This window comes from Ischnura elegans, chromosome X, assembly GCF_921293095.1.
Source record: "Ischnura elegans chromosome X, ioIscEleg1.1, whole genome shotgun sequence".
Taxonomy (NCBI): Eukaryota; Metazoa; Arthropoda; class Insecta; order Odonata; family Coenagrionidae; genus Ischnura; species Ischnura elegans.
In genome coordinates, this window is record NC_060259.1 from 103120359 (window position 1) to 103139974 (window position 19616).

The window sequence follows — 19616 nt, forward strand, 5'->3', positions numbered from 1 at the left end:
ATTACCGAGATTAAATTGCAATAATTCTCATTAAACGGCCTGCATAAGAATATTACACCAATAAAACGGTGGTAGTATAATTCAAATTGAGGATACATTCATATATATCGGTATCATCACCTATTGCCATTAATTGGGAAACAATTTCTGAAGTGGCTGGGATTTATATGAATAAAAAGTGGAATGGGAAGGTGATTGTGAGTTGAGGTTGAAGATTGCGTCAATTAAATCCTTCACCTAACGTAAGTGAACGGGTGTGCCGGTGACAACACGAAAAGAACGCACTTGTAGGTAAAAGCATTTCTTCTCACCCGCTGCAATTCTTATATATAAGACCAAAACTTTCTTTCGTGAATGGGACGATTGACAAACCTCCTTTCTTAGCCCAAAGGAGGCCCTCCCTCAGTTGTTAGGGGATCTCATTTCATTCCCATGAGGTACTAGACTATCCTGAGAGGGATAGAGGAGTTTTAATCAATGCCGGCAAATATCAATCAATTTCCTTGGTGTTTGGTGTCAAGTTAAACAGATATGTACGATCAAATTCTCAATACTATTCGTTTCGTAGATTTTGGCCGATGAAATAAATTTATTCTATCATTATTTATTTCCATTCCACCGAAAACAGCACACATTGGCCTTTTACATCGGGGTGTGATGAACATTTCAACAATTGCATATGCACCATGCCAAACAAGCCTGTTTGGCAGGCGAGGAGTTTATCCCGCCGCCACCGAGGCTGGCATTCATCAACATTTTCCGAAATTCCACCAATCCGGCCCTTCGTGGGTGGGGCCCTCGGGAAAAAGGTCGCTAGGGGATTACAAGGGCCTTTAACCAGCGCTGCCTTTCCCGACAGAAAAAAGACTGGCCTCCTTGGAAAAATTTTCCGCCCACAGAGGAAGACTAGCCATCTCGCTACCGCAGCCGAAGGTTAAGGTGTCAAAGGTAAGTCTATCTTAATGAGACGTGAATGGGTCTGGAACAATTAGTCATAGCATAAAAAATACGGAATGTTGACAATTTCAAATTTTTCTAATACTTCAACTCTAGCACTCGTTACAAAAATGTAACATTTCAAATTACTAAAATGTTTAAAATCACATAAAACTTCTACGTACTTCGAATTTCCTCTACCGTTGAAATAAACAATCCTACATTTTTGACTGTCTTTAAACATATCAAGGGAGCAGTGTCACATGCATTCTAAATATACACAATGAGACACGAAGGTATCGTAAAATAATTAACTATTTCAATATTGCCCTTCCAAGGTTACACGTGGAAGGGACGCGGAAGGACGAGGGAAATGCTAAATCGATTGAAAAAGATCCTAGCAAGTGCAGCGGGGAGGGCGGTGGGGAGGACGCCATGATGTATCTCTCGCCCTCGGCGGAAGTAGCGTGGGAGACCGTAGAGCAGAGATAGTCCTATCGGGATCGCCTTCCTGTGGCCGCCACACTCGCTCGTTAACACAAATCCCCATGAGGAGCACCAGCCCAGCACGCGAGCCAGCCGGACTTCAAAGGGAAAGCAGCAGCCAGAGACTAGCCGGGATGAAGTGGCTCCGAGGGCACCTCATCCTCATCCTGTCCCTGCTCATCCTATCACCCTCGGTGAGTCACGGTCACTTCGGAAGGTGCTCGGGCGCACAGGACCCCAGTCCAATATGCGCGAGCTCTGCCTTTTTTTGTGGTTACCCAGCGGACACCAAGTCAGAGAGGAGCGCGCACCTACCTCTCAACAAGTTTCGGTGGACATGGGACTGACGCATAGCTTTCCTCCGCCCATGCCACTCTCAACTAGATCCATCATGGGGCAGCTATGATATGCAATGTGTCACGCAATACCATACTCGTGTCACGGCTAGATTAATTACTGCAAGTGACACGATTCCTTGAAAAAGAGTTTTCAACAGAATTCCGACTCCTAATAGGGTGTCATGCGGACTCAACTACAAAGTTGTGGGTTTTATTCCTGTCATTGTATGTGACATGAAACTGTGGGCCTCATGGCGCCTTTTTTCGTTCCAAGATAAACATTACGCGAGGGAAAATCGCGGACAAGCCAGCGGCAACCCTTTACGGAGTGATTCGCGAGGGCATTTTTAGAGCGAACATTCCATGGAGGAAAAGTCGTGTGTTGTACCTCTTAAACTACTAAGGCATCTTCCTCTCCTGCGGAGTTTAGTTGGCAGTGGAAGACAAGATGTTTTACGCTGCCAGAGATACAATGTCACAAGGAAGCATGTTTGTGCCCATAGCGCCAGAGTGCCGAACTCGGAAGACATGGGGTCCACCAAGTCCACACAAATTATTACCCTCAGTGGAATTTTCGCACGCTACGCTAAACGTCCCAAGTCCCCAAAACAGTCTCTCGTAGCGCATGGACATAAATATGCACAACACAACATGATTCAATACATGAACACACATAATTAGCAGATACACACAACAATGGATTGGCTCCCTTAACTTCACTATCAAACCCAGAATCAATTAAACACGTGATTTGAATTAATAAGGGCTCCAGTTTCAAAGCGACTAAAACGTTCAATCTAACACACCGTTACTATGCAATAAATAGCACCGTTTTCAGGTAAATTTCTTGAATTGACGATGAAGCTTATTCCGGCCAAAGAAATTTCATTAGTTTGAATTTGTCATCGTTAGCAGCCTGGTTGCTTATCTTGAAAAATTTCATGAATACATACAAGCAGTGGCAAATTTCTAAAATTTTAGGTATCGGAACGCATTCCAACACATTTAAACCACACGATTTTCAAATATTATCCCCTCCCCTTAAAGCTTCCGATTTTTTTAAAACTTGTAACAAAAAATGAATGAGGAATCATGTTTTACCATACATAAAAAAGATATGTTCCCTGATAGTTGCCGGAACACCGTTCCCGCCGAATTTAAGCACTGACCTCAAGACGATCTTGTCATTTAGACGCGTGGGTGCCTTCATTCTTTCACGCGATGTGGAATGGTAACGCTGTAATTTAATAGACAATCAATAGACCACTATAATTGCAGTACAATGGCTTCTCAGCCGCCGGGTTGGGTTGCTGCAGGCTGCATTAACTAACCCCAGGTCACATATTAGGACAATTACAATTTCCATCATAGTAGACACCTTAGTAGGGCATGTCCCGGTAATTTCACTATATTATTTCCAGTTTAAATATGAAAATACTTATGTCCCAAATACAATTCCGTCAAATTTCACGAATGACATTAGTATTAACTTTGTTAATCGCATCTAAATTCAGAGCACATAGTTTTCGAACTGGATTGATTAAATTATACATTAGAAATGTAGAAAGTATCAGCGGCTGACATGAAGCACAATTTCACCATCACGTCCATGGGCGATTCCGAAGAAATTGATCATATATGACAAGAAACAGAATGCTTGTTCCCTTGTGCCGACCATACTGAGATTTATAATGATGAGAGATAACATATTGTAGACGTAAATTCGATGGCTCTCGTGACCAGTATTTCGAGCACATTCAATGACTGACGTGCACCCCCCGGAACTTCACCGTGACGTTACAACCGCCGGCTAGCTGGCCGTGGAAGTATTCAGGGAACGGCCGGCTCCCGGTGCTCAGTGGCGTGCGCGTGGCAGAGGCGTTGCGAATGCCGCGGTGAGGGGTTTGGAAAAAATGTGTTGACAGCAATAGTCATAGAGGCCTCCGAAGGCATGAAAGGATAATAGGAACAAAATACGACATCAACATCACCCTACGCTAAACAAAATGCGCCAAGAGGACCACTGATCCCATTTGACTGAGTGTTGTGTTAAAGTACCCTCCAAACGGCACGCCTGTAAGAATCGGGATACTTGCAAAAAATCTGAGAATGAATAATTTCTCAAATGGTACGTGAGAAATTATTCATTCTCAGATTTTATCGTGGATAGTGCTCCAGTGCACATTAATGTAAGCCGAAGGAGAAAAAAGGCTACCATAAGCCAAACCTGCCATTTCCTTTTCTCTTAGCCATGGAGGGTCGTCTGTCCACAATCTTAAGAGTAGGATATGTATTGGGGAAATTTTGAAGGCCGTTTTCTTAGGAGATGATTATAAGGGCCAAGGCAGGGGATTGAGAATAATACGATTGAGCTGTGACTTGCAAAAAACCATGAAGAAGGGTATTGAAGTAAAAGAGCGAATTTCTTTTGAGCTTACAATCGGGATTCCCCTCACCCCTTCACGGGACTACCCAGTGTGCTATTTCCCTCGAACTAACCTGCTGAAATTTGAACTATTTCCATGGCTTCACTGTGAAATGATGAACAAATCAGCTTTTAACAGAAATTTATCACATAAAGGCAACATAATCAAGCATTCTTAATCATAATTATTATCAAATAAATTTACTGTAAGACATTCTTGTGATGATTATTCGCTCTTTACAATAATAAATTCATTAAATGATCCTCTAAAGACAATTTGCAAATTGACAGGTCAATCCACCTCAATTCAAGAAACATTTGTCCCTTAGGGTATTGATTCTGATGAAAATTTCTGTTCCCGTCTATTCACAGCTCAAAGTAAATACCCTGATACCATTTAGAACAAAATTGTGCTCATTACGCACATTTTTATTTTTTTGCATTTTTGCTAAAAAAATATTGACAGTGTTGATAGTTTATCAATGAAACTATAGGCCATAGTACAATGATCTGGAGCAATTAAGCCATCAATAGGGTTGCTGTATATGCCAAGGGTATGCATAATTAAAAATATCACTTAAAAAAGCCACTAAATTTTGTTTGGTGTCGTAATTTAGATATGTATTTCTAATTCATAAAGTAAAAGTTTGGGCCAACTCAGAGATGGAGTATTTGAGAAGAGTTACTTAAATATTTTTCAAACAAATAAATATAATAATGATAGAAAAGGAATTGAGACACATCCAGGTCAATCCACCTCAATTCAAGAAACATTTGTCCCTCAGGATATTAAATTAGATTTATAATAAAGATTTAGCTTTAAAATAAACCATGGATCATGGCTCTATCACAATTTTTTTGAGAAATAGAAATAAATATATGATTCAAGGCAGGTTTTTATAGAAAAAATTTGAAAATATTAAAAGCAAATATTTTCGGAAAAATGGCCTCGATATATTTATTTTGAGTTGAATATATACCCGCACAGAAATTTTCATCTTCAAAGTCTTACAACTTAATGGGGAAACGTTAGTTGAATTGAGGTGGAATGACCAATCCAATTATTAGAAGTTCTTGAGGCTAATATAAAAATCATTCTGGCAAATAATTCATTAAGCCTTATATTGAACATGGACACAATAAAATATTCAGCAAGAGCTTCAAATGAAAAAAGGAAGTACCTTTAAATACTCTCCCAATAAAATTCTACTCCTTGGAAACATGCATATGAAAAAATACATTATTAGTAACTGCAATGTACCGCATTACTGAAGTATTCTACCATATAAGGCAGGCTTGTAAGGAGTATTTACGAAAATTTCTGGCAATCTCCCCTCCCTTCATGGACTTCCCTCTTCAATTCGCAATAAGGCCTACTCCCTTTCATCCTTACTACTGTATCCGTTTTCCTCTAACATTCAGCCCAAATAGTTGAACTGCTTTATCTGCTCAAGTGATCACCTTGAGTCACACATTCCTAGCTTGTAATGCTTTGGACAACTGCATAACCTTGGTATTCCTGTGATTAATCCTCATGCCATAGTCCTTGCAGGGCTTGTCTAATACATCCACTAGAGCCTGCAGCCCCCTCTCTGACTGGCTAATCAAAGCCTGATCATCCGTGAACCTCACTGATTTAAACATCATTCCCCCTACTTTTACTGCAGCTTCCAATTCACCCACACCTCTCTTACAATCTCCTCAGCATACTCCTTAAAAAGCTACAGAGATAGTGGACAGCCTTGACTTGTTCCTCAGCCAATATACCTCAAATAACTTTGGTATTCACTAGTACTAGTTTTAGAAGCAAATAATACATGTACCATCAGGATACGTCAAGTCCTGAAAAAAGACATGACCTATCCTGATGGTACATAATGATACTCTTTTTAAATTAATTCTAGAGACAGTGGGTTCAATAGCAGTAATACAAGTCTACAGCATTGCAAATAATGACAGTATGCAGAAGCAGAGAACCAACATGTATCACAGTCCACTTCATTAGAAAAATTATTGTACGCAACCAGTTTAATGAAATTCTACAAAACTTCTCATTTATAAATATCTACATTTATCCAGGAAGGCAGAGATGAGAGCTGGAGTGTGGAATGTCCTCATGAATGTTCGTGTCACTTGAGTCACTTCAAAGATCTGCCGATGAGGAAATGGATGATGGAAGAATCAACTGGACAAAAAGGCCACTCCCAAGAGACACACGAGTACAACAATGAGGTACGATATAACATACATTTGAGGCCACCAGCTCTGTGGAAGTCAACCACTCCCGAATGTAATGAGTATCTAACTTTTAAGGACAATAATTTGCTCTAAAAGTCGCACTGCCTCCATAAGGGTAATTTTAAATAAAAATGTGATGCAAGTAATGTAAAAAGCATGGTTGGACGTATTAATGTGATCAAAGATTTAACCACAGATTGTTCAATCTCACAAATTCTATAGAAGTTAAAACATAGTTAAACCTCACAATTTAAATGAATTTTCATTCCCTGAAGTAAAGCATGCATGAGGCAATAAATAATGGAATCCTCCTTTTGATTCAAACATTTTAAGAGGGTAATATCACTGGTTATTAATGACAAACAAAACTGAAATTGCATGTCATTATTGTTGTAATAAAGCATTGAAAACACGTTATGCAAGAAGCAAAAGAATGGGAAAGGCGGACAATGAAATCCTGCCTGCGTGTTAATCTGACAATTGATATTTTTGCGAAGATGGAAGTATATCATAGCCTTCGCATTGGACCTTTCATTTAATTTGGTTACATGGACTTACACTATCATTATATGACTAAGACTTCTTGATGAGATTAATAAAAAAACAGTAGATTGAAGTACAAAACAAGCCAACTTATCTTTGTGAGCCCAAACCTTCAACTCTGTTAATTAATATTACTCATGGTTCAAATAACTAATGTGTATTGTTAATAATTAATGATAACTAATGAAATATAATTAAAGCCTACCAAATGAGTCACTTAGCAATGCAAAAACACTCATAAAAAGAGCATTCCCCCAGTGACAGCCTACAGAGTTAATTAGCAACATAAAAATTGACAGTAGCCTATCTTCACAGTTATTTCCACAGGAATATGGAATGCAAGCATAGGATTCATAAATTCTTTCTTCTTGGATGAAAGCTTGTAATAGGGATTCTGCTGTGGTGGTGGCTAGCGTTGGACTTGAAATCTGGAGGACCAGATTCAAATCATGTGCAAGGCAAAGGTTTTCCAGAGGTTGCTCAATCACTGCTGGAGCACTGATTGGTGTGGATGATTAGATGTGGATTGTGATGTGCAGTGAGTGATGAGTTTGTGCACAAATATTTTTATCATCCATTGTGAAAGAGATTGAATCCTTAAAAGAAGCATATTTTTCCATTTTTTGATCAGTCGCCTAATGCTCGAGCTGTTTACAGCAAAAAATAGACTCCTTCTTTCATATTAAGTTAATAATGTCATGAACTACAGTCAGCATCAAGTGGCTTGTTGTTGTTTACAATCTTCTGATCAATTCCTTCCCTAAATGAGTGAATGAACGAGCAAATGAATGGCACCTCTAATGATGTCACAAAATCATGAACGGCAGCAGCTACTTTTGGTTGAATGAATTGGTAGTGTGGTTGAACGAGGAAGATTCCCTTTACATTGTCACTCATTTTCCCATCCTTCAAATTCATTTACTGAATCATGATTTTGGGTCTAAGTGAATTCAAAGACAGCACTCCATTCATCACATTGGATGCTAAGCCATTGACATTTTTCCTAGTGAGCATGCAAGATTCCTCTCTGCCCTTCCACAAATAGCCTTCCATCATAAAAACCATATAGGTCAATAACCTCTTCCTAATACCAGCACTAAAATTTAACGTTGCATCCCAACTCTTCTTCATTTAGAGAGATGCTCCTCTATCATCCTCACGCTATCACATAGCATTTATTAACCTATATTTCAACCAGATGAAGGACAAGGATTTCCATCCAGTTTTCATTAGATGGTAAATGAATCCTTATGTATCCTTAGAGTAAAAAGCATACCTACAAGACAAGTAGACTACATGTGCGTAATTATCTGAAGTTCGTAAATTTGAATAAAATTGCCGTCTTCCACAGCACTTTATCTGAGGGTCAAAAGTGAAGTCAAAAAATCATAAGTTCCAGTAAAAGGATGATATGTAATGCAGTTTTATCAAAGTCTTAATTTTCCAAAAATAACGAGTAAATTAGGACATTATGGAATTGATGTTTTTAGACACGTTAAGCACATTTTGCTGTATCAAAGACCTCACTCACAATCAGTCGACACCACAGAGATTCTTATGATTTGTGCAATGAGACATAAAATTCCCAAGATGCCATGGGCAAGATTCCCAAACTTTCCCCTCGCCCACTTCAAATCCCCTGACTTTTCCCCGAATTTTCCTACCTATAGCAACCCTGCATGCATGTTAATAACGTTGAATGATCTTTCCTGTGCTTTGAAAACTGAAATTTCCCTATTTGCAATGTATTTATCTAAGTCAATCAATGTGTAATGATGAATAGCCTACAATTAAGAGAGAAACCACTTCTTATGACACTGCATCATCATATTTCTTCCCAAATACATACACAGAGCATTCCAGCATAGTGAAAAAGAATCCGAGGGATTTACAGCATTTTACTTTGATTGTAGGCACTTCACGCAGAGGACAATTTCCAAAATGGGCCCACTAATGAAGCCAATGACCTCATGAGAATGGCTATATGCGTATTGACAAAGGACACTCAAGCAAGTGACTTACTTGAGAAGCTGCCGACAGATCTAGAAGTAAGTATGCATTGGTGACTGTGATAAATTCCAATGTTGACCATTTCTCAAGTAATAGAACACAGCTCTTATGGATTGAGTGATGGTGGTTGTAGATAAGTTCAACAGATTCAGGCTTCAATTGGTGGAAATTAGACGTATTTAAATAAATAAAAGATAGTAGAACTTTTCCACAAAATTTTTTACTGCGTAAAACGCGTATCGGCTCACTGAGCCATCACCTGGTAGATATGAATGTAGAACCAAAATAGTCATTATTTCATTGCATCAACTCATGAATTGTCTATCTCTTCACAAAAGAATCCTTTTCATTAATTGTACTGATTGACACTAACTTAAATATGTATTCTATGTACTTAAACTGACAGCCTTTGAAGTACCAATTGAAAAGTTAAGTCATAACTACCATTAAAACAGTAAAAGCTATTCACAACTTTGTACAAACCACAACAGCTTTAACTGCAGCAATTTTACTCCAGAGTATGAGAAAATGCTTCCTTGTCATTTAAATGATTATGATATTTTCGACTGTAATTTTAAAAAACCTCAAAGACATGACTCCAATGGGCTCCTTCACTGTTAGTTTTATTTCACTTGCCAGAGTATATACTTGAAAAATAAAGACATCTATTTTTATATTTTCTTCATCTGTTACCCACTTCTCAGGCTTTGCATGGTGAAAACTCAAAAAGGCCTAAAATACAAAATCCTTATGCAGAAAAGTCTATGACATCACGAGCTCATGCCAGGTGAATCATCACTTCTCAGCTACCCCTCCCTTTCTTGCATTGGTCTCTTGCGGTTTGTTGTTGTTTTCCCTCTTCTGAGTGATTCCTCACTTAAATGAAAGGTTCTCCCAGAGCAAATAAATGAACCCTAACTCTAATGATGTCAAAAACTCAAGGCAAGTGGGTAGCAACTTTCATAATTTCTTATTTTAAACTTAAGGGAGAATGTCTGAATGAGGATTATTTTATTTCCGTCGTATCTTATTTCTCCCTTCCCTCAACCAAATTCTTTACACGCATTGCAATTTCAGGTCCAAGAGAACAACTGAATTTAGAGAGGGAAATATTTATCATTTACATAATAACAACACTTGTGACTACATCTTTGATGTCCTACCACTTAACTACAATGGTGCTAATGGTGCAAAATCCCCTTAATTTTAAATATGTCTTTGCATAAGTCACACATCCGTAACCTTTAGAGAGCTACACATATTCAAATGCTGCTGCGGCTCCCATATGGACCTTTGCATGCCATTTAAATGAGTAAACCGCCCCCGAACGGTTACAGATCAAATGTTACATAGGTAATTTTCTGATTGTAGGAGTCAGGTTAGGACAGCGGTTCCCAAACTGGGGGTCGCGACCCCCAGCGGGGTCGCGGGCCGTTAGGAAAGGGGTCGCGAGATGTATACAAATAATATGGTGAACTATGTACTTAAACTTAGACAACCATTTTTAAGGGGTCGCGGCTAAAACATATGGGCAAAAATGGGTCGTGGAAAGAAAAAGTTCGGGAAATGCTGGGTTAGGAGATGAAAATATCCTGCATAAAAATCAGCTCTACTGGCATCAATGGCTTCACTTATGAAATACATATCTATTTAAAGGCCACATAGCACAATACATTAATATGAAATCATAGGAGTTGAGGATGTATAATCCCATTATTCATTTTGATGAGCCAGAACAGAAAAGTACAAATGCATGGTCATTGGAATAAGTTCTATCATCTGTTCCCGCATTCATACAAGTTGACTGGTAACAGGATGAATCATTACACATCAAATTAAGAAAATTTTGTCCTTTATGGCCTCACATTTTGATCCAAACTTCTGTATTGGTGAGTATTCACCTCAAACGAAATACCCCAAGCTTGTTTTGTGAAAAATATTTTTTGTGCATTTTCATTTTTTTATTTTTATCAAAAAAATGCTTTGGATCATATATGTAATTCCTTCAATTTCTCTATCAAATTGTGACCTATTGATGTCAGTAAAACCCATCATGAAGTTTCATCTGTGAAAATGGCTTGGTGGTGTAACTGGTTAACACACCTGACCGGCAATTGGGAGATCCGGGTTTGAATCCTGGCTGGTCAAATATTTCTTCATGGAAAACTTTATCCTTTGGTGAATTTAATTTTATAATCTAGGCATCTCTAACTTGCTATTCCACAGTTAAATTTAGAGGTAACTCATAACAGGAATTTTTAAAGTATTAAACATTTACATCTCACTCCAGCATGGATGGCATCCTGGCTACCCTATTAGAAATACATACATGGAGTGGGTTAAGATTTGGACTAGACAACCAGGTAGTATGACATAATTTTGAAGTGTACTCATTGTATAATGGTTGAATAAGGAATTGACTTCTCGACTTTTTCCAACCACAGGAATCTAGCTTTAGCTAATTTTGGTAAAAACAAACCATATACAAGAAACAATTTGGCTTTACTATGCATTTATCATGCTTAGTTTAGCTTAAGTTTTTCTTACTTCTTCCCAAGGCAATGTAAGGATAAAAATTTTGTGCTTATATTTCATCTCTTTGCATGAATATAAAATGCATCTATAAACTATTTGAAAAAAGCAAAATAAGAACATTTTGATTTCCGTTTCCTAAAATGATGTAAGGTTTACGGATTCTGGCATTATTTTTTACTTTTAATCCTTCAGTTGTGGTAGCTAAATCACTAAGTCTTCCTCTCTGTGAAAGAAAATTTATCAAGGAGGCAAGAGCCTTTTTCTACCAGGACGAGCAGTGCAGGTAAAAGACCATTGCAATTCCCGCTCAACTCCTTTCCTGAGCGTCCCGAGAGAGCCCCCCCCCACAAAGGGTCAGATTAGGGAAAGGTCCAATAAACACTACCAAGGCTCAGGAGTGCTCGTAAGTGATCCATTATTCACTACCATTTGCAGTTCATTATCCATTTGGGTTCAGGCAGAGGTGACATCACAGGTAATGCAATCGTGCCAGTTCCCGCCTTACTCCCAGTAAAATCTTGGGTCCGCTACAGCAGCGGTTCCCAAACTTTTTCTTTCTGCGACCCATTTTAGCCCATACGTTTTAGCCGCGACCCCCTAAAAATGGTTGTCTAAGTTTAAGTACATAGTTCACTTTATTATTCGTATACATCTTGCGACCCCTTTCCGAACGGCCCGCGACCCCCCTGGGGGTCGCGACCCCCAGTTTGGGAACCGCTGCGCTACAGTGATGTTGATGTACAACATTCAAAATGTGAGCAAAGTGATAGGAGAGTAACTCAAGAAGTACTCCATTTTGATAATGCTTCCGTCATCATCCCCGATTATCGCAACTATGATGATACTCTGTAGGCATATGAACATATAATTTTCTAAAAAGAAATTCCTCATAAGTACTCATTTAGTTATATTAGAATTATTTTTCTTAAATGGCTTCCTAAGCTTAGATAATTAATGAACAATCAAAGAAAGAAGTGTCACGTAATGAAAATGACCTTGTTCTTTCCGCTTCAGTCTGCTGTCATTTTTAAAACGATCATTTGTTTTATAAAATTGCAATCACAACCAAACTTGCACCACTTGGTAAATGTGGCAAGTAAACAACTGATTAATTAGTATCGTTGGTGTACTGAGGCTGCGAACTCTAACTTTCCTTAGGCATTGCCATATGATGAGCTTTAATATGTTAAGTCTTAGGAATGAAAAAAAGAGGGAAGGGATTAAAATGATAAGATAATCAATATATTTCAAGATAAAAATCATAAATACGATAACGGATAAATTATAGAGAAAAATTAAGTACTTTTTACTCTGAGGTCACTCATGACGATGCTTAAATAATATCTCATCTTTGCATTAAAAAAATTTGAACTTACTCAACCATTACAGAATAAGTACAATTGACAATGACGTCATTCTACCTGGTTGCCTAATTGAATCTTCAGTTCAGCTCTCACTATACGCTCATCAGAATCATATTGTTAATGATGTAGATTACAAATACCAGTGGCATTTATTCTTCATCATAGAATGTATCAGTCATAATATTATGGTCAAGAGCAATTACGACAACCCTAGACTTCTAACACAGGCGTACTGTATCATGCAAGTAGTACTTAGAATGATATGCGGGTTGCCTATATGGTTATGTGTAGCTCTTTTTTCAATTTGTATGCATCAGAATATTTTTAATTTTGTTAAATAAGCTTTAAATTTTGTTTACATGAAATGGACATTTATAGTCATCATTAGACCTAACGAAAATTGCCTTAGTTATTATGGCATTGTCTCCGTAGGAGCTTGCTTCTAAAATCCACTTGATAGTTCAAAATATTTCAATCTTTGTAGCACAGTCAGTAGTGGTTTATATCATGTATATTATTTTCAGAAAATTTCAGACCTGAGACCCTGACCTCAGTTCACAGCATTTAATAGTTAAGAGAGAGTAAGAGGATAAGTGTCCCAGGGCTAGTTTTCTCCTAAGGGGATGTATGGCAGGTAGTTTCCAGAAGGGAAAAAAAATTTGCACTGGGGCTGAAGCCCCATGAACTTACATTCATATATTTTGAGGTGGATAAACATCCATGCAGAAGTTTTCATCAAATTATGAGACCATATGAGACAAATGTTAGTTGATTTGAGGTGGAAAGACCCATAAGCATTTTAGAGTTCATTCTTGGGTTCATACATTTACACATTAGCTAGTAAATGCTAATGAATCATATACCAGGCCTTAAGAGTAGAAAATGCTTGAGAGAGATTGCATGTACATGGCTGTGAATTAAACTATCACCATCATTCCTATGCTGTAATTCAATTTAAAAGAATAATATTCAACAGCTAAAAGATGGTATTTACTCAGGGAATTTGGGCATTGTCCTGTTCTTTTTCAAAATAATGAATATGAAAGCATGAAATTTATTTTTGATAGACAAATGGCTGATAGTATTTAACATAATGGAAAAGGTGTCCCAATAATGTTTGCGCCAGAACTACATATTGGTGTGTGAGAACATCAGTCACCTTTCTGATGGCATAGTAAGCCATTCAAGGCATTCAAACGCATGTGATCATCTTCCCTCTTCCATTGAACAATTCAGAGTAGGAATACTGGCAAAGCAAAAGCAAAATTCATGCTGGTTCACAGGATGGAGATATTTATGAAATTATTTCGTTAAATAACATATATATTTAGTGCCTTTAAAACATCCTAATGGGCTAGATGGCTGAAAATTCCTACCAATTTTTCTCGTAACACATTCACTGCAGCACCAATGAGGAGCGAAGTTCTTTTATGTTTACTTAGTTTATGCTAATTGTCATCAGGCAACTCCGTGATCAACACCTGCATGATGCCAATTGGCATCAACCACAATGAATGTGTCAATTTACTTTTTTCTTCAGACCCAGCACATTTCTTGGCAATTCCGCTAAGTTTGACAATACACTGAGAGCCAACTGAAGGCCTAGAGACCCAAGAATATTAAATATAAAATTTTGAAAGCATTAAATAAGCATTCTACTATGCACCGTTACACAGGCAACCAGCTAGAATGACGCTCGGGGGGGAAAAAAAGATGCCTGGATACTGACTCCTAATCATACATAGAGAAAAGGAAAATGATGAAGTGTTTGAATATTCCTCATCGTGAATTAGGCTTACACCGTCCGAAAATGAAACTGATTTTCTTGCACACCAAAAGTGGACACACAAACTGTATATGATACTTTTTTCCACAATATTAAATACTTAAAGCTATTTGTCTATTGAAAATAATTTTCATCATGCCTGTATGAGCATGATTTTGAAAAAGAACATTAGTATGTCCAAAATAGCTACCAGGGTAACATGGCACACTATGGCCCTCATTTTATGTACTTTTACCACCATTAATTCTTGCTTTTAGAGTCCCAGCATAATTTATACAGGATAAGTAGTACACAGAACTTCTAATCTACAGTCAAATGATCAAATATTTTTTTCTAAATAAAACATGAATTTATGCCACCTGATAATGTAATGTCTTATTTTTGTACAAATCAATGAATCTACTTTAACCTAATCGCCTTAAATATGCATCTCTCATGCTAGAGCAAATGTTTTCGAACACCTGAGCAACATGCATTGAAAGGAAGAAGATAGCGCTGAAAACTAACACACTCATTGCATTGCTGTAGGCTACAGACTTATTTGTGTTATTTTCAGGTGCTCACTCTGCTGCAATCACCAGACTCGGGGATTGTGACATTAGGAGAGAGCATATTTCACAATCAACTGGACCTCTTGGCACTGGAAATCCAAGGTTTCCAAGGGTATGGAGATGACCAAGTGAGTGGTCACCACGGCAACACCATTCCATCCCACTTTCCCTCTGACGGGAGCATGGGAGAGAGTCAGACAAAGGAGAGGATCACCTTACATATTGAGTCAATACAACAACTTCACTCCCTGCAGTACCTCAACCTTCAATACGTTCAAATAGAAGGAAATGGTTATCTTTTCCACGACGAGGGAGGACCTACTCCCAAGCAATCCATGAACTACAAATATGAAGTCCATGAAGACGACTTGGAAGTGGAGTCACCTGATTATGCATTCCACAATTCACACCAACTAGTGTTCTTAACTCCGGAACCCGAAGATGAAATTTTGCCTTATGGCCGTTACCGCAGAGAACAAGAGCAATTGAAGTCATCTATTTATATTGGCCTTCCAAACTTAATATTTCTAAGGCTCTATGCCTGTGGTTTGAAAGAGGTCAACTGGAAAATGTTTGATGGCTTACCACAACTGGAGTACCTCTCTCTCGAAGAAAATCACCTGCGGTTTATTCCAGAGTTCACCTTCTATGGAGCCCCAAACCTAAAGACACTTTCACTAGCATACAACAAACTTCTAAGCCTGCAATATACAAGTTTGGCAGGATTGCTGGAACTCAGAAAGTTAGACCTCTCCCACAATAACTTTTCGCACCTATCTGAGCTTTCTCTGCCTCCATTACCGCACTTGAAAACAGCTGATTTCAGGCATAATCCCATTGAAACTGTTTTTTCTAGCACTTTTGAAATAATGAATGCCACTGAGATACTATACTTGGGAGGAGATGACATTGGGATAGAAATCATTCAAAATTCATTCTCTGGCCTAAAATCCTTACTTAAACTATTCATTCATAATGTCAACATCGATATAATTGAAAGGGTAACTCTAACTGGAATGCCACTTCTCAGAGAACTTGAAATGAAGGGATCAATAAAAGCCATTGATTTTGATGCCTTTGCAGAAGTACCAAAATTGGAACAATTAACACTAAGTCACTGTCAGATAAAAACCATATCCATGGATGCATTTATAGGGGTTTTCCAACTGATTTACTTGGATTTATCATACAATGATCTGGAAAGTTTACCTCCTGGAATATTCGACCAACATTCATCCCTTAAGGAATTGCTTTTACAAAATAACAAATTTAAAGAATTACCTGAAAGAGTGTTCCAAAATATTCAGGCCAAAATGATACGCCTTGATGGAAACCCATGGCATTGTACTTGTGCCATGATGGGCTGGCGAGAAACATCTATAAACAAGGTGAAGGAACGAACAAATTCAATTTGCCAAAATCACTATGACAAAGGATTATCATGTAGACAGTCAGGGACAGCTTATATTTATGATAAAAGAGTAGCTCCACAATGTGAAACCCCAGTTAAGTACAAAAACTGGAGTGTGTTTCACGTTTTGAGGAAGGTATTACGGTGCAAAAAGTATACTTATAAAGCCAATGTCATCAAGCAATCTTACTCCAACTATATCTCTAAGCAAGGATTGCTAGGCATGAAAACAAGATTGGACGAAAGCAATAAGTTGGTGAAAAAAATAAAGCCACAAAATGAAATGCAGGCAGTAGCGACAATTACTGATTCAGTATCCTTAGTGGAACAACAGAATAATGAAACCGGAAGTGAAACAATATCGACATCATATCCAGAAGAAAAACAACCCAGCTCAACCAGCCTCCAAACAGTAACAACATCAAATAAGCCACTAAAATCACCAAATACAAGTCAATCACCTCAAACTTATGAAGACATAATTGTCCCTACAACAGAAGAGAATGGAACAAAAATCCCTGCAACTGAACACCCTCACTTTAATCCCTCCATATCAAATACTATGGCTCATTTCCCCACTCCATCAACAGCAAAAAAAAGTAAAATATATAAAAAAGAAAATGTCAGTCAAATAACAGCAGGCAGAGACAATGATCTGCAAAACGACCTACTCAGTTTCCTTCAACCAAATAGTGACAGAGTGGACAATGGCCCTCCATCTCTCAAGTTCCCTATAGACAGAGACACTTCAAAAAAACCAAGTGTTTTGAAAAAGCAAGGTGACATCTCCATCAATGACAGAGAATACATTTTATTTGACGGAAACAAAAAAATAAAAGTATCCAAAAAAGCTTATAAGTTAGAAATGGAAAGGCAAGCAAAAGAGAGACTAAGATCGAACTGAACCTGTAAATAAATTGTGAAATGAAATGAGTGAGACATTGAGAAAAATGTGGCTATTTGGTATTACCAAGCAGAAGAGTGAAGGTAAGGACTCATGAGTGTGATAGTGATTTTTACACTACTGAAATTAACCTAAACTTTTCTGAAGAAAATTCATTGCTATCTTAAGGTCATAGGTACTGGGATAAATTCATAAAATACAAAGAGAGGATTATAGACTCGCAGTTTAACATCATAACTTATGATTTCATAGTAAATTAACTAATTGTGATCAAGATTTCAACCTAAAATTTCACTTGCCTAAGTATCACAATGCATGAAGATAAAAAACCTGAGTTTGAAAGTTTTTGCCAATAATAAATATGCAGATATAGAACATTTTAACATTCATCTAAGACATTTGCAACATCGTGGAGGAAGATATATGATTCTATTGTCTGATGCCATAAATACTATCAGCTAGAATGGCTTGGACTGAATCGGGATAAAAGTATTACTGGATGTTGCGTAGGGAAGAACAACACATATCAGGTAAATGTTTTCTCACTTAAAGACTATGATGACACCAGAAAGAGTTTTCCAAAATTTAATCCATGCTCTCCCAAGTGTAACATGATTTTAAAGAACGCACATTTTCTGCATCATGCATTAATATGACTATAGGTCATTTCAAAATTTCTTGATGTAATGAAGAAAGCTACTTCAATGTAATTTAGAGAAACTTGTTTTTTGTAAAAACAGAATTAAATGATACCTTGCTTTTCTAACAATTTGAATTGTAATATTTTCATGGATGACTGTTAATTTGTATGTTAACTGTATGGATGTAGTGAGAGAGTATATTTTAAGTGACCTTTGCGACAATGGCACTGCCAAGTAATCAACGGTTAAATAGTGGGGAGGGGTTGGTTTGGTTCTTTGGTTCCACCAGTTCTTGAGCAAAGTCGGAATCAATTGAAAAAAGAATGGTGGGTCATTCCATGTCAACTCAACCAGGGTCCTACGCTAACCATCTCAAATTTTGATCATTTTTTCCCTGTTGTTAGTTTCAACCTTAGTTAAGAAAAATCCATAATATTAAAGATAGATTATAAGTATTTTCCATGATATGAGTGTTTGAAGTCAATGAGGCACATACAAAAATTCTGCCTACCAGTCAAATTATTCAAAACTACCATATTTGTGCCCTTGTAAAACCTCAACCAAATGAGCCAAGCTAATAAAACTTTTCGGGGCTATAAAATGCAGCCATAGTTTACCAAAATGCTATCAAAATGATTTTCAATTACAAATTTTTTTCCTGTAAATGTTCAAGAATTGTACTTTTGACAAATTTCAACAAAAAAGTGACATTTTCGAATATGTGTAAAATCGCATATATCACATGAAAGCCATAGCGATCACTGTAAACATGATAAAGACCACCAACTTTAAAATAGAGTGAGGTTTTGGGCAATTTTGAATTTATTTGTTGATATATCTTATGAAAATGACCATTCCGCTAATGTTTTTTGTTGAAAAATGCCACTTTTTCAACTTCTAATAACAAAAAAGGGACACCAATTAAGACTGAATTTTTTAATATAACTTGCACTATCCTTCTTCTTTCAGGAGAATTAAACCTGAAGTTGCTTCCATGATTGATAGTGCTTCTATGATTTATTTTAGTGATGATTGTAAAATGGCGGGCCACAGCACTTATGTTTCAGGGCTTAGCCCCAAAAGGTGTGTGACATTATTAAAAACTCTGGAACTGTCACTGTGGTGTATGAAAACAGATGGTACATTGGCTGTGTTGTTCAAACAGTTGAGGATGCTTACCATCAGGATTAGAGGTTGAGGTGTGTAATTATTCTTCAAATATTCAACCAGTTTTTGCCTGTATGCAAATATATAGTAATTCCATATATGTATGTATTTGCTAAAATGTTGCTAATTAAAAATAGATTGGCTGCTAAATTTAAAGAATGATAGGGGTTAACAGGAACCTCAATACTCAAATTCAACTCACCTTTTGGGAGAAGCCCTGAAACATAACTCCAGATTTAATTTTCCTGAAAGAGGAAGGATAATGCACGGTATATTAAAAA

The 19616-nt window shown here is 37.4% G+C and overlaps 2 protein-coding genes across 2 annotated transcripts in view; one reads left to right on the forward strand and one right to left on the reverse strand.

Annotated features, from left to right (window-relative positions):
- LOC124171652 (mitochondrial carnitine/acylcarnitine carrier protein-like) overlaps positions 1-19616 on the reverse strand; it is a 64517-nt gene that overhangs the window by 26586 nt on the left and 18315 nt on the right. The window lies entirely within an intron of this gene.
- Positions 1447-18302, forward strand: LOC124171651. The gene is made up of 4 exons (XM_046550873.1): positions 1447-1616; positions 6265-6417; positions 8880-9014; positions 15218-18302. The coding sequence occupies exons 1-4, from the start codon at positions 1485-1487 to the stop codon at positions 17525-17527; spliced, it is 2730 nt and encodes a 909-aa protein (XP_046406829.1). The 5' UTR covers positions 1447-1484; the 3' UTR covers positions 17528-18302.

Coding starts and splice junctions, on each gene's coding strand:
- LOC124171651 (XM_046550873.1), top strand. CDS start 1,485: ATGAGGAGCACCAGCCCAGCACGCGAGCCAGCCGGACTTCAAAGGGAA. Junction 1,617..6,264: donor TGCTCATCCTATCACCCTCG/GTGAGTCACGGT, acceptor ACATTTATCCAG/GAAGGCAGAGATGAGAGCTG. Junction 9,015..15,217: donor AGCTGCCGACAGATCTAGAA/GTAAGTATGCAT, acceptor TGTTATTTTCAG/GTGCTCACTCTGCTGCAATC.